Source organism: Panthera uncia, chromosome C2 (genome assembly GCF_023721935.1).
Source record: "Panthera uncia isolate 11264 chromosome C2, Puncia_PCG_1.0, whole genome shotgun sequence".
Classification (NCBI taxonomy): domain Eukaryota; kingdom Metazoa; phylum Chordata; class Mammalia; order Carnivora; family Felidae; genus Panthera; species Panthera uncia.
In genome coordinates this window covers 3,790,679-3,802,727 of record NC_064810.1, presented here as the reverse complement: position 1 = coordinate 3,802,727, position 12,049 = coordinate 3,790,679, and the positions used below count along the sequence as shown (strand labels likewise).

The 12,049-nt window shown below is 60.1% G+C and overlaps 1 protein-coding gene across 2 annotated transcripts in view; it reads right to left on the bottom strand.

Annotated features, from left to right (window-relative positions):
- PRDM15 (PR/SET domain 15) overlaps nucleotides 1–12,049 on the bottom strand; it is a 66,429-nt gene that overhangs the window by 32,652 nt on the left and 21,728 nt on the right. The window contains exons 4-7 of one of the 2 annotated variants that reach the window (XM_049627797.1): nucleotides 10,540–10,693; nucleotides 8,069–8,321; nucleotides 1,613–1,714; nucleotides 130–354 (exon numbers count right to left, since the gene is read on the bottom strand). In XM_049627797.1, coding sequence (XP_049483754.1) covers nucleotides 130–354; nucleotides 1,613–1,714; nucleotides 8,069–8,321; nucleotides 10,540–10,693 — 734 coding nt within the window. The remainder of the gene's footprint in view (nucleotides 1–129; nucleotides 355–1,612; nucleotides 1,715–8,068; nucleotides 8,322–10,539; nucleotides 10,694–12,049) is intronic. The other variant, XM_049627798.1, reaches the window with a different exon arrangement.

Sequence of the window (12,049 nt, the reverse complement as noted above, 5' to 3'; positions counted from 1 at the left end):
CTGCTGGCTCCCCCTCCCAGGGCCACCCCCGCCTGCTGGCTCCCCCTCCCAGGGCCACCCCCGCCTGCTGGCTCCCCCTCCCAGGGCCACCCCCGCCTGCTGGCTCCCCTTCCTAGGCCCAGCCCTCACCTGCTGGCTCCTTGCCTTCTATAATGTCTAGTGGCTGCTCAGGTTTTGATGCTTTGGGTTTTCTCCCTCTTCGAGGCTTTTTCTTCTGCTCTTTGGTGGCACTGACACTCTTGGGCACTGCAGGAGGCTCCCCCCGGGGCACGTCTGCTTCCTTCTCGGGAGCGGCTTCGTGCTGGCCGGCCGGGGGAAGGCTTTTGGCTTGTTCCAGGTGACCCAGCAGATGCTCTGCGGGAGAGGGGAGCACATGCACGTGGACGCTGAGGCAGCCGGCGGCGTGCCCACTTCCTCCCCCCCGCCCCCCGTTCTGTCTGTCTGTTTTTAACTTCATTTGCTGAACGTGTGTCCTCTTATAGGCAAAGTAACTATTTCCACTGCTCTTGCAAATAAAAGCATTTTCACTGCGCCAAACAGGACTACTATTTAAAAAGCAAATTAGGTGGTAAAAAGAGGGCCAGTTCAGCACGCGCCCACGCACACAGCTTTATGAACACACAGGCATGCGAACACACGCCCGTGCAAGCAATGCTGTGCAAGGGTGCACCGACATGGTAACGTGGCTGCCTCTGGACGGTGACATTCCAGGCAGACCTGTTCCCTTTCCTCTTTACACTCACTCACGTTCTTTAACTTATATGGTGAATTTGTAATGCATTTACATAAAAACGCGGCCTCTGAAGAGAAATAATTCTGCGCGTGACAAACTGAATGGTCTTTAAAAACCCTTTTGCTCTCCTCTCAACTGAGGAAAGCCCCCCGAGGCCTCCCAAGAAGAGAGAACGACGAAACCACAGGGAACAGGCAGGCAGGGGTGGCCACGGAGCTCAAGAACAGACAGGGTCTAACCACGGAGGTAAGCACGGCTCAGGCCGGCCGGACGGCGGGGCAGCAGCAGGGCCGGGGAGGGGCGGCCCACCAGGCACAAGGGGACGGACGGTCCAGGGGCCGAGGGTGCCTGGGCCCACGGCTGGGCCAGGGGCGACTCCCCCCGCTGTGATCTCAACGGGCTCAGCACAGGCCTTCGGCGCAAAGCGGTCGGCACTTCCCTGTGCCGTATTTAGGGCCACTTGTGCTGGGGGAGTGCCCCCAAGGAGCTGGGTCGTGGGAGGGAAAGAGAATTAACAAGCAAACACAGCTAAAGTAATGTGACGCGTGCCGCAGGAAGGGCCTGGCACCTGGGCCACACGGCGGAACTAGGCGGCCATGAGCCCACCTGGCTGGGGACACTTGGAAAGCCTGGATGACACAGAGGCCCCAAGTGACCCCGGGCACGCAGCGGGGAGGTCGAGGCTACGTGTCACAGCAGGTGCGGAGGAGGCCCCGCGAGGAGGGCCCGGGGGGCTGACGCGTGTGGCTCTGGGGACGCGGCTGGGGTCCACGCGGCCGCTCACATCCGGCCGGCCGCGCGTCGCCACCTGTCCACAGGGACGGCGTGGACGTGCCAGCACAGTGGTCGCCCACCCCGGGGCGCGCGCGCCGGGCTTACCGTTCAGGAGCTGCAGCTCCAGGAAGGTGGTAGAACACACCTTGCACGCCCACTGGCTGGGCTCCCGCTCCACCGTGGCGCCGCCTCCGGGGCTGCCTGCAGCTTCGAGAGAGCAGGGGCAAGGGTGACCCACAGCAGCTCGCGCCCCCAGGGCCCAGGGCCGCAGGGGACGGGCCTGTCCGCACACCCCCCATCCACCACGGCTCGGCGCGTTCGGCGTTCCAGCTGCCATTCCCGGAGCCCTGCGTGCGTGGACGCCTTCGGTCCCCACGGGTGTGCCCATTTCACGGGGGAGGAAACCGAGCACAGAGAGGGGGGGCCGGAGCGGCCCGACGAGGGATCCGTCATGGGTCACAGACGCGGGACCTCCTCCGAGAAGCCAGACCGGTGGGAGCACACGCATCCCTTACAAGACCGAGGGGAAAAAAAAAAAAAACGCACCCTGCAGATTAAACGGAACTCCTCAACCTCTTTCTGGCTCCCACGAGAGACGGCAGAGCCCAAAACAGGCCGTCACTGTGGCCCCGGCCCGTGTGGCCGCACCTCCCGCTGGAGGTCGGCCAACACAACTTTCTGTGATGACACCAGGGCTCTGAAAACACGGCGTGTCTGGGGTGCCAGCCGTGTGTGGCTGCTGCCCCCGTGGATTCGAGTGTTTAGTTTTGTTTACTTTGCACTAGAATTTCAACGGCTGCTACCCAGGGCAGGTGGCCACCGAGCAGCCCCCGTGGTCCCTCTTCCTCACACGCCAAACACATCTGGGGACGGTTCACGGCACAGGGGAGGCCCTGCCTGTGAAGAGGGGAACTGTGGCCTCCTTTTAAAAACATTACTGACGCTCCCGTGGGACCTCAAAGAAGGGGATGCTCTAAGCGAGCCTCCGTTCGTGGTGCCATCGGGCAGCCTCCAGGGCTGGTCTGGGGCCACGAGCCCTCGCCACCAGCGCCACTCGGCCACTGCACCGCACGACCTATCGCGTCACCCCAAGGGCCACGTGTGCAGCAAACTCCTGGGTTCTTGGGAAAAATCACCCAGAGCTGCCATTGCACGTGCATTCGGCCCCAGGACAACGCACGCCTCTCTCCGTAGCAAAAACGTGCAACAAGCTTGCAAAGAAGAACGAAAGCGAAAGACCGCAGCAGGCCACTGCTACAACCGCTGGTGTGTATTCTGCGCGTCCTCCTAAAGTAACAAGGAGGGAAAATGTTACGCTGAAACGGCCCGAGCTCCCCAGGGCGGACGCTGGGGCAGCAGGGTGGGGATGGGCCAGCCAGCCCCCTCTGTTCTCCCTCCTGCGAGTCCCCCGAGTGAAGACGGGCAGGACGAGACCGCGAATGAACGGGCGCCAGGGCTGAATTCCCGCTCCTTGCTCACCCTCCCAAACACACGCGGCTCTACGGAGGCGAAGGAGACAGGGGTATGTGGTGGCTTCAGGAAGGGACGCCAAGGGGTCAGCTGGAAGGGCACCCGGAGTCGAGGCCCTTTCTTCTGGCCCCAGTGAGCCGCCATCCCCAGTGGGACGGTCCCCACCCCCGTGATGGGGATTCAAATGAACCTGACACGAGAACATGCCTGGCTGATAGTCAACAGGACTAACTAGGAGAACGAGTCACGGCCGCTGTCCCTCGTCTGGGGAAGAACTCGATTTCCAAAAACTCTCCCTAAAAGATCACAATTTTTAAGAACAAAAATCAGCCAACAATCAGAAGGCAGCTCTTGATTGCCCATCACTTAAATATCCAACAAAAAAGAAACATTGAGGCGACAGCGACACCTCACGGCCACAAATACCACGAATATGCCACAGACGAGCGATAGAGAAAACGCTTGAGAGGGGCTGGGCGGGGGGCGCCTGGGGCCTTGGCCCGTTAGGTGTCCCACTCTCGATCTCGGCTCAGGTCATGCTCTCTCGGTTCATGGGTTCAAGCCCTGCGTCCAGCTCTGTGCTGGGCATAGAGCTTGCGTGGGATTCTCTCTCTCTCTCTCTCTCTCTCTCTCTCTCTCTCTCTGTCTCTCTCTCTCGGTCCCTCCCCTGCACTCTCTCTCTCTCTCTTTCTGTCTCTCTCTCGGTCCCTCTCCTGCACTCTCTCTCTCTCAAAATAAATAAACATTTTTAAAAAAAGACAAGGGGTGTCTTGGTGGCTCAGTCAGTTAGGCGTCTGACTTTGGCTCAGGTCATGATCTCGTGGTTCATGAGTTCGAGCCCGTGTCAGGCTCACTGCTGTCAGCGCAGAGCCTGCTTCGGATCCTCTCTCTCCCTCTTTCTGCCCCTCTGCCACTCTCTCTCTCTCTCAAAATAAACATTAAAAAGAGAAGACGGGGGCTCCTGGGTGGCTCAGTTTGTTGAGCGTCCAGCTTCAGCTCAGGTCCTGATCTCATTCGCGGTTCATGAGTTCAATGCCCGCGTTGGGGACTCTGCCACAAGCCTGTGGGCGCGGAGCCCACTTTGGATCCTCCATCCCCCCCTCTGCCCCTCCCCTACTTGCGTCCTCCCCAAAATGAACAAACATTTAAAAGGAGAAGAAGAAGAAGTCCTGATGAGTTACAAGCCCACAGGGAAACGAAAGCAAGCGACAGAACGCCACGCACAGCAGGACCTTGCCTGCGTGAGAACGCAGGGCCTTTCTGAGGAGCAGAAGACACGGACGGGGCAGGGGCAGGGGCAGGGGCATCCTGCTGGTGGCCGGGGCCCCAGCGCAGAGCTGCAGGGGCGATAAGGATGCTCTCTATCTCAACGGTGGCACGGCTTACACAACTGCACGCCTCTGTCGAAACTCTGAGCTGCGCACCGAAAACTGCTGTTTGAATGTAGGTAAACCATACGTGAGCCGTGCTCATTTTTCTCACGTACCGTAAGATGCCAGCAAAAATGCCAGGGTCATTAAAATGGGGACTTGAAAGTTCCCCAAATGCGATTAAGTGTGTTTATACTCGACCTTGTTCATTACAAGAGCAGTTTTGAAAAATCTGCTGACAACATCCGGTGACGAGAGCCGACCTGAGCCCCTCGAGCCCACCCATTTACACCCACATGCTTCCCGGGCCTCCGTCAACGGTCCCCAGGCCCAGTTGGTGCACAGAAATCAACCGTACTGCGAGCTCAAGAAAAAATGAGAAAAGGGGCCACCTGGGTGGCTCAGTCAGTGGAGCGTCCGACTTCGGCTCAGGTCACGATCTCAGGGTTCGTGAGTTCGAGCCCCACGTCGGGCTCTGTGCTGACGGCTCGGAGCCTGGAGCCTGCTGTGGATTCTGTGCCTCCCTCTCTCTCTGCCCCTCCCCTGCTCATGCTCTGTCTCTCTCTGTCTCAAAAATAAATAAACATTAAAAAAAAAGAAAAGAAAAGAAAAAATGAGGAAAGAAAATTTACTACCAGGAAGAAAAAATAGTAAAAGTTGGTTTGTTTGTTTTTTAAAAAGAGTGTGTCTGCTCCTCTGACTTTGCTGTGTTTGGACCACGGCTGTGCCGTCTACAAAATTGGCTGACTTCTACAACAGATACATTTTGAAGCAAATCTGAAAGAGATAGAATGAAACTGGTGAGTCTTAGCAGTTCTGATGCTCACGGAGAAAGATTCTGAATAACTTCTGGGCAGACAGCTCCTCGTGCCCTGGCCCCCAGCACGATTCTTCTAGAACACACCATGGTCCCTCAGGCCCATTCACTTTGCGTGGCCCCACTGCCACTGGCCCCAAGGTACAGTGATGGCCACAAAAGGCCCCTTCCCTCCCCTGCACTGCAGCGGTCTCAAGGGTGTGCAGACCAGAAGCCTCTGTGGTGGGAGGAGAGGTTAAGCCCTCTCCCTACCTGTCGGACCTGGCCAATCAGAATCACGCAGAGGCCCAGCTTCCTGTACGTTCCAGGCCCCTCTCCCCAGGTCTCGGCACCCACACTAGAGTCTAAGAATCGGGCAGTGGTGGGGTCCCAACATATGGCTTCAACCAGGTGAGGCGTCCAGAACTCACACCCGAGACCGCCCGGGGTCCCAGGCACTCAAGGCGTGCAGCCCCAGAGCAGGGTTCTAGAGGCTCCGTTGTGCCAGAAGGGGTTCCTGGGGAAGGGGCTGGTGGGAGGCCTGAGTGGTGGCGCTGTCACCGACCGACCACAGGCACCACGCACAACAGCAGACGTTACGCGTCCTCTGGGGAGCTCCCGGCACTGCCTGAGCGAAGTCGTCGTCCAACAGGTGTAAGAAATAAGGACGCCAACTAACCAACCCCTTAACAGCGGTCAAGAACTTTCAGGACATTTCTAGGAAATACCTGCTTGTCATTCCTCCCAAAACAAAGACTGAAAAACCATCAAAGGTATCTCTGGAATTTCTGAGTGCCTGAGTTGGTTATCTGCTTGCCCGAATCAAATACTCCTTTAGGGGGACCGTGCCCGCCAGCTGGTGCTGACATGGTTACAGTCGTGTCCCGGGCTCTCAGAAGGAACGCACGGAGGACGACCACAGTCAACTCAGGACTCCCCAGGGAGGGCGGCCGGGACAAAACGAGGAGGGAGCTGTCTGGCTGGGCTCATTTCATTCAACTGCACCTTCGCAATGTCAGCTCCAGATGAGAGGCTTCTCCAGCGGGGAAAAGCAAACGGCCCTGCAACTCCGGCAGGAGGGCAGCCACCTTGCTCTGACTTTGACCTGGAGAGTCGTGAGCGGTGAGACATCAGGCAGGACAGGACTGACAAGGTCAGCCTCTGGTAAAACAAACCCCGATGTGCGGGCTTGGCTGGCCCAGGGGCACAAGGCCGTAAGGAAACCTGAACACGAGAAAACCAGACCGGGAAGACCCCGGCCACCTTGCACAGCGCCGATGGGCCCGGCCACGCCGTGCCCGGAAGCAAAGCCCAGCCCGGCCGGGCACCTCAGTCCTCCCTGGGGCCAGGCCAGGCACCCGGTTCCAGCAAATCCTAGCGGACGGCTTAGGAGCAGCTGGGTGAAAAGCTGTGGGTGTCTCCAAGTTCCTCCTGCCCCCTTCACTATCGACATAACACCCCGTAAATATCTCTGTGAAGGCAGCAAGCCTTTTACTGCCAATGGAGCCAGAGTGCAGGCCATCTGGCCGAGTGGCCCCCACAGACTTTCCCCGAGGACATCCTCAGTGGCTCCCACTCCACCACCCCCAGCCCCTGGTGGGTGGAAGGGTGGCCCTCCGAAATTCACATGCTCCTGCAGGCTTTGGATAGGGTCTCTGCAGGTGCAACTAAGGGCAGATGAGGTCACCCTGGAGCAGGGCAGACCCTAAGTCCAGTGACCGGTGTCCCTCTAAGAGAGAACACAGAGACACGGGGGAGAGAGGTCCATGTGAGGACACAGGCAGGGACCAGGGTGATTTATCGACGAGCCGAGGAACGCCAAGGGCTGCTAGCAGCACCAGAAGCTGGGAGAAGCCTCTAGAAGGATCCAGTCTTGCCAACACCTGCTCCTGGACTTCAGGCTCCAGGGCTGAGAGGCGACCCATTTCTGCTGCTTACGGTCTGCGGTGCCTGGTGTGGGCAGTCGCCCGGACTCATCTCCTCACAGGCTGCTGGCACAGGGACGGCCAGAAGGGCTCCACCAGGGCAGGGGGGGGGGGGGGGGGGGACCCCCACCCCCACGGCACAGACCAGAACCTCACATATGTGAAGACCCTCACTCTACAGAGCTGCTTCGTGTCACGACGGGCTCGTGATCAGGAAACCATTTTGCCAGAATCCTGTGCTGTGGGGGGTCAGAAGCAAAGAGGGTTGTTTCTCCCCCCCCAGCAAGTAACCATGGCAACAACAGGTGCGTCCGCCCTTGGTGGCTCAGGTGAGGCTATGATCCTCTGAGCTCATAGGCCAAACGTGCCTCACTGGCAGTGACCTCGCGTGGTCTCAGGCTGCACCGCGAGGACTCACTACTGGGCAGGACGGACGGAAGTTCCACGGGCCGCCGGATTTGGGCAAATCACACACGCGACCTTCGCTAGGTCCTTCCTGGAACACGCGGGCGCGCGCTCGCACACGGACACACGCACGTGAGCACACGCCCCAAGGAGGAGGCCGCCGCGAGGAGGCCGGCACCGGCCCCGGAGCCAGATCCGGGTCTGAATCCTGACTCCACCTCCCACAGTGCGGCTCAAGGCAGGTTCCCTAACCTCTCTGTGCTCCGTTCCGCTGCCCCAAACAGAGACAGTCGCCCCAGCTAGCAGGACGGTGGGGATGATCTCCGCCCGTCGTGCCCTAGCGCCCAGATCTCCCAGGGAGAACGTTCCACCCGCCGGTGTCCGGCTGAGGGGCGGGCCCAGACATCTGACAAGCAGAACAGGAGCCTGAACCACGTGGGGTCAAGAGCAGCCCCCTGTGTTCCCCACACCCTGCCCGCATGGCTCCCCCTCGACCACAAGGCGCCTGTGGGCAGCCAGGGGCCCGGGTCCCGACAGCGAGGCCTGGCGGGAGGCAGACGCGGGACGGGGGGGCGGGGGGGGGGGGGGCATGTACCGTGGGCGCCGGAGCAGGCCTGCTTCAGCATGGGCTTGTCCATCTTCTTGGCGTAAAAGGCCGCGTACCACACGCGCAGCTCAGCGCCGGGGGGGATGTCCCTGGAGGTGGTGAAGTAGACGTCGTCGCCGTGCTGGTAGGCGGTCAGGTTCTGGTGCTCGGGCCCCGCCGCCGGCCGCACCAGCATCATCCAGTTACAGTCGTCCTCGCTGGACGTGTCGAAGCACACGGGGTGCCCGTCCTTCTGGAACACCTGAGGGTGGGCACGGCCGCCAAGGGGCCGGGAAAGGAACTGGTTATCCGGCCGTCTGCACGTCAGCGTGTGCGGGTGCGTGTGTGTGCGTGTGCGTGTGCGTGTGGGGTGGCGGGAGTGTGCTGGGCAGCCAATCCCGAAGTGCTGCACCGGAGGCCAGATCGGGCTCCGCACACAACCTGCTTCTGGGAGTCACCGGGGGCCTGAGAGCCACGCACGGCCAGATGGGAACTGGGCCACGCCGGGCCTACTCAAGGTCCAGGAGCAGCGGCTGGACACCCAAGTTCTAATCGGTTTCCAAGGGGCCATAACGACATAGGAGTTGTATTCCCGGTCCAGGTGGCATCGGGATGATGGAGCTCTCGTCCTTGACCGAATATCACCCGGGCACCTGAGATCTACCCCTGGCCCAGACATCACTGGGACACCTGAGCACTCCACCTGCTCTGGGTGACACGTAGGCTCTACACCTGGTCCCGGGGTCATCCGGACACCGGAAATCTGCGTGTGGCCCAGTGGGAAAGGGGAACGCGTACGTCCTGGGTGGGCACCAGGACACCTGAGTTCCTCCCCGCCTCTGTTACAAGCGTGTCCGGTAACGTCAGTCAGTCCTATAAGCTGCACCCGCACCTGTAACAGCACAGATACTGGTGGATGGGAACGGGGGGGAGAGACTCAAACGTTCCGAGGCTCCAAGTAACCACACGAGGAGAAAAGGGTCTTGCTTGCATCTTTTCTGACGCAACCACTGCCTCCTTGCTGTAGGAACCTCTCTCTCCCTCTCCTGGGCTTTTCCTGTGGGCGCTCCCCACTGCTAACGGGGTGAAGGCCCCCTCCGAGGACAGAGCCCTCGGAAGCAGAGGGGGCCACCAGGTGCCTGAAACCCCTGGCTGGTGTGGGGTACGCTCTCGGGGAGCCTCCACCCGCCCCACACCCCCGGCCGCACCCGTGCTCGATGCTGATGCGGCAGTAGAAACAACTAGATGTCAGACAGACCTCGACAACCGAGTCACTGAAAGAAGCCAAAGCAAGCACAGAGGACTTTTCCAAAGGGGCCTCAGCCCGACCACATGCCCACAGCGACTGTGTGCGTCCACGAGCCCCGGGTCCGGAGAAGGACACAGTCAGTGGTCTCCGGGGCTTGTCCTCAGGCTTCTCACATAACCACCTCACTTTCTTTCCTTTTGTTTGCAAACAAATCTAACAGCTTTCCGTGTTCTCCATTCTGCTGCAATCTGCCCAGTCAGCTCAACTTTTCCAAGAACTGCCTAGAACCTGAGGCCATCTGTCTCCTGTGTGTCCTGAGACCCGCGTCCCTGTGACGGGCCTCCAGCAGGAGTCTGCCGCTGCGGGCAATCGCGAAGGACCGGCACCCTGGTCCTCACTGTTGGTGCCACAGACGCTTCTGGAGGCACATGCTAGGGGCGGGGACAGAACTAGGGTCCCGTGGCCTCGTGACCTTCCACCTGTCTTCCTTCAAGAGGTCGAAGTCCTCCCTGCGACTTGCAGCCAGTCTGTTTTTTCCCAATTTCACATAAAAGCTGCCTTTTCTCAGTCTGATGGGCTTTTTAGAGCTGCCAAACTTTGCTCCAGTGTCTTATCGCTGCCTGAACAGAACCCCCTCCCTTCGAAAGCGCTGTGCAAAGTGCCACTCGAGGTGTGCGGGTGTGGACGTGCCTGGGCTGCCCAGGCCCTGCCAGGGACCTCCCACCGGCCGCGAGGCAGCCCAGGTCGTGAGGGAAGGAAGGGCAGTGTTGGGGCTCTACTCTCGCACACATTTCAAATGACGCTCTCTTCGACGTTTGGCAAGGTTGGAAATTACAAAAGGCTAGCTTAACTCTGATGCTTTTAGGATGTAAAAACAAACTAAAATAGGGGCGCCTGGGTGGCTCAGTTGGTTAAGCGTCCGACTTCAGCTCAGGTGACGATCTATCTCACGGTTCATGGGTTTGAGCCCCGCGTTGGGCTCTGTGCTGACGGTGGCGTGGAGCCTGCTGGGCCTTCTCCCTCCCTCTCTCCCCGCCCCTTCTCCCCTTCAAAAACAAACCTTTGAAAATGAAACAAACTAACGTGAAAAGAGAAAACGGTGTCTTGGAAGTAAGCGGGACGATGATCTTTAAAGCTGTCTGAAGACACTTCTCGATCCCTGAACTCGCGGATCCCCCGACGCGGCCGGCAGGTGCCGCCCGCTCCCAGCCCCCGCCGGCCCTGGCCTTACCTTCAGCGGAAAAGCAGATTCCTTCTCCCACTTGGCAACCCTCCTCGACTCAAATGGACCAAACTGCGTTCGTTTGACGAGCTGAGTTACGGCAAACACTCCCTCAGCCCCGTCCTCTAGTCGCCGGATCTCCAGGTTGGAGGGAAGGGATGATCTGGAAATGGAACAGGAGGCCCTCAGTCCCGGAGCGCTGCCGGCTGAGGACAGCCACTCGCACCGGGGACAGGCGGTCAAGAGGGCCCAAAGCTCGCTCTCGCTGGAATACCGTCCTCGAGGCTGATAAAGAGCCTACCATGGACAGAGGCGGGGAAGGCCGCCCGACTCTTTAAAAGCCTAAGCCATTGGAGAGCAACCCCAGAGCCCTGGCAAGACCCACCCAGAGCACACACGGGGCGGGGGTGGGGGGTGGGGCATTCACTAAGGGATGTGTTTGAAATCCCCACCCGAGAGACAAGCCACTACGACTACGGCGCCAGTTGGGCTGTGATGGGCCAATGGAGATGAAGGGCATCAGCTCTCACTGCCCCCCCCCCCCCCCACAGCCCGGCGGCGGGGCGGGGAGCTCCGTGCTGAGACACCACGAGGAAAGGAAAAGTGCCACGGCATTCCAAGGACCAAAAAAGCGTTTCCATTAGGTTGAACGGGCCAGTGGCACCGAGGCTGTTTTCGCCTAAACTGAGGGTGTCAAGAATGGGGTGCGGGAAGAGGAAGGCCGGTGGGCTGGGACCCCAGCACAAGCCAAGGCCTGGGTAAGCCCGACTCACATCCCGGAGCGGGTCAGACACCAGGGCGCTTGGAGAGCAGCCCCCTCGCAGGACCACGCAGAAGGCCGGGCTGCAGGGCAGGAGGCCCCCACAGAGGGCACCCACTGTGGGACTGGTAGTTGCTGCCAGAGTTTCACGGGCAACAGGCAACCAGTGCAAGTTTTCGGGGAGAGCCGGCAGGGTCCCCACTTCAGGCAAAACTAGTCCTCTGTTTTGAGAAGCTAAGTCACAGTGAGAAAAAGTAAATAAAGATGCCAGGAAAACCAGTTGGGAAGCTTCTAGAAACAGCAGCGAGGTAACAATGGCACCTCCGTGTGCCAGGCACCGTACCTACAATCCCGACCACACGTCTGCAGCGGGTACCGTTACTCTGTCCACTCTGCAGATGAGGCCACCGAGGTACGGAAAAGAGAAGGCCTTGTCCCAGTTCGACCAGCTGCAGACCCGGGCTGTGAACGGGCGGTCCCTCAGAGCCCTCGCTCCGGCCCCCCCGGGCGACACGGCCCCCACGCGGAAACGTGGAACAGCAGAGCCACTGGGCCTCCTCCCTCCACCTGCCAGCGTTCTTCCAGAAGCGCTGACGGCTTCGCCTTGTTACCTGCCCTCACCGCCCGGGCCCCACCGCAGCCCACCCTGCCCACGGTGGGCATCGGCAGATGGCAGACCGAGATTCGGGCCACGGGGAAACCTGCAGCCTCGGCCCGCGGGCTCTTCCTCGGCCACCACGCCGTGTCTCGGCCAGCTTG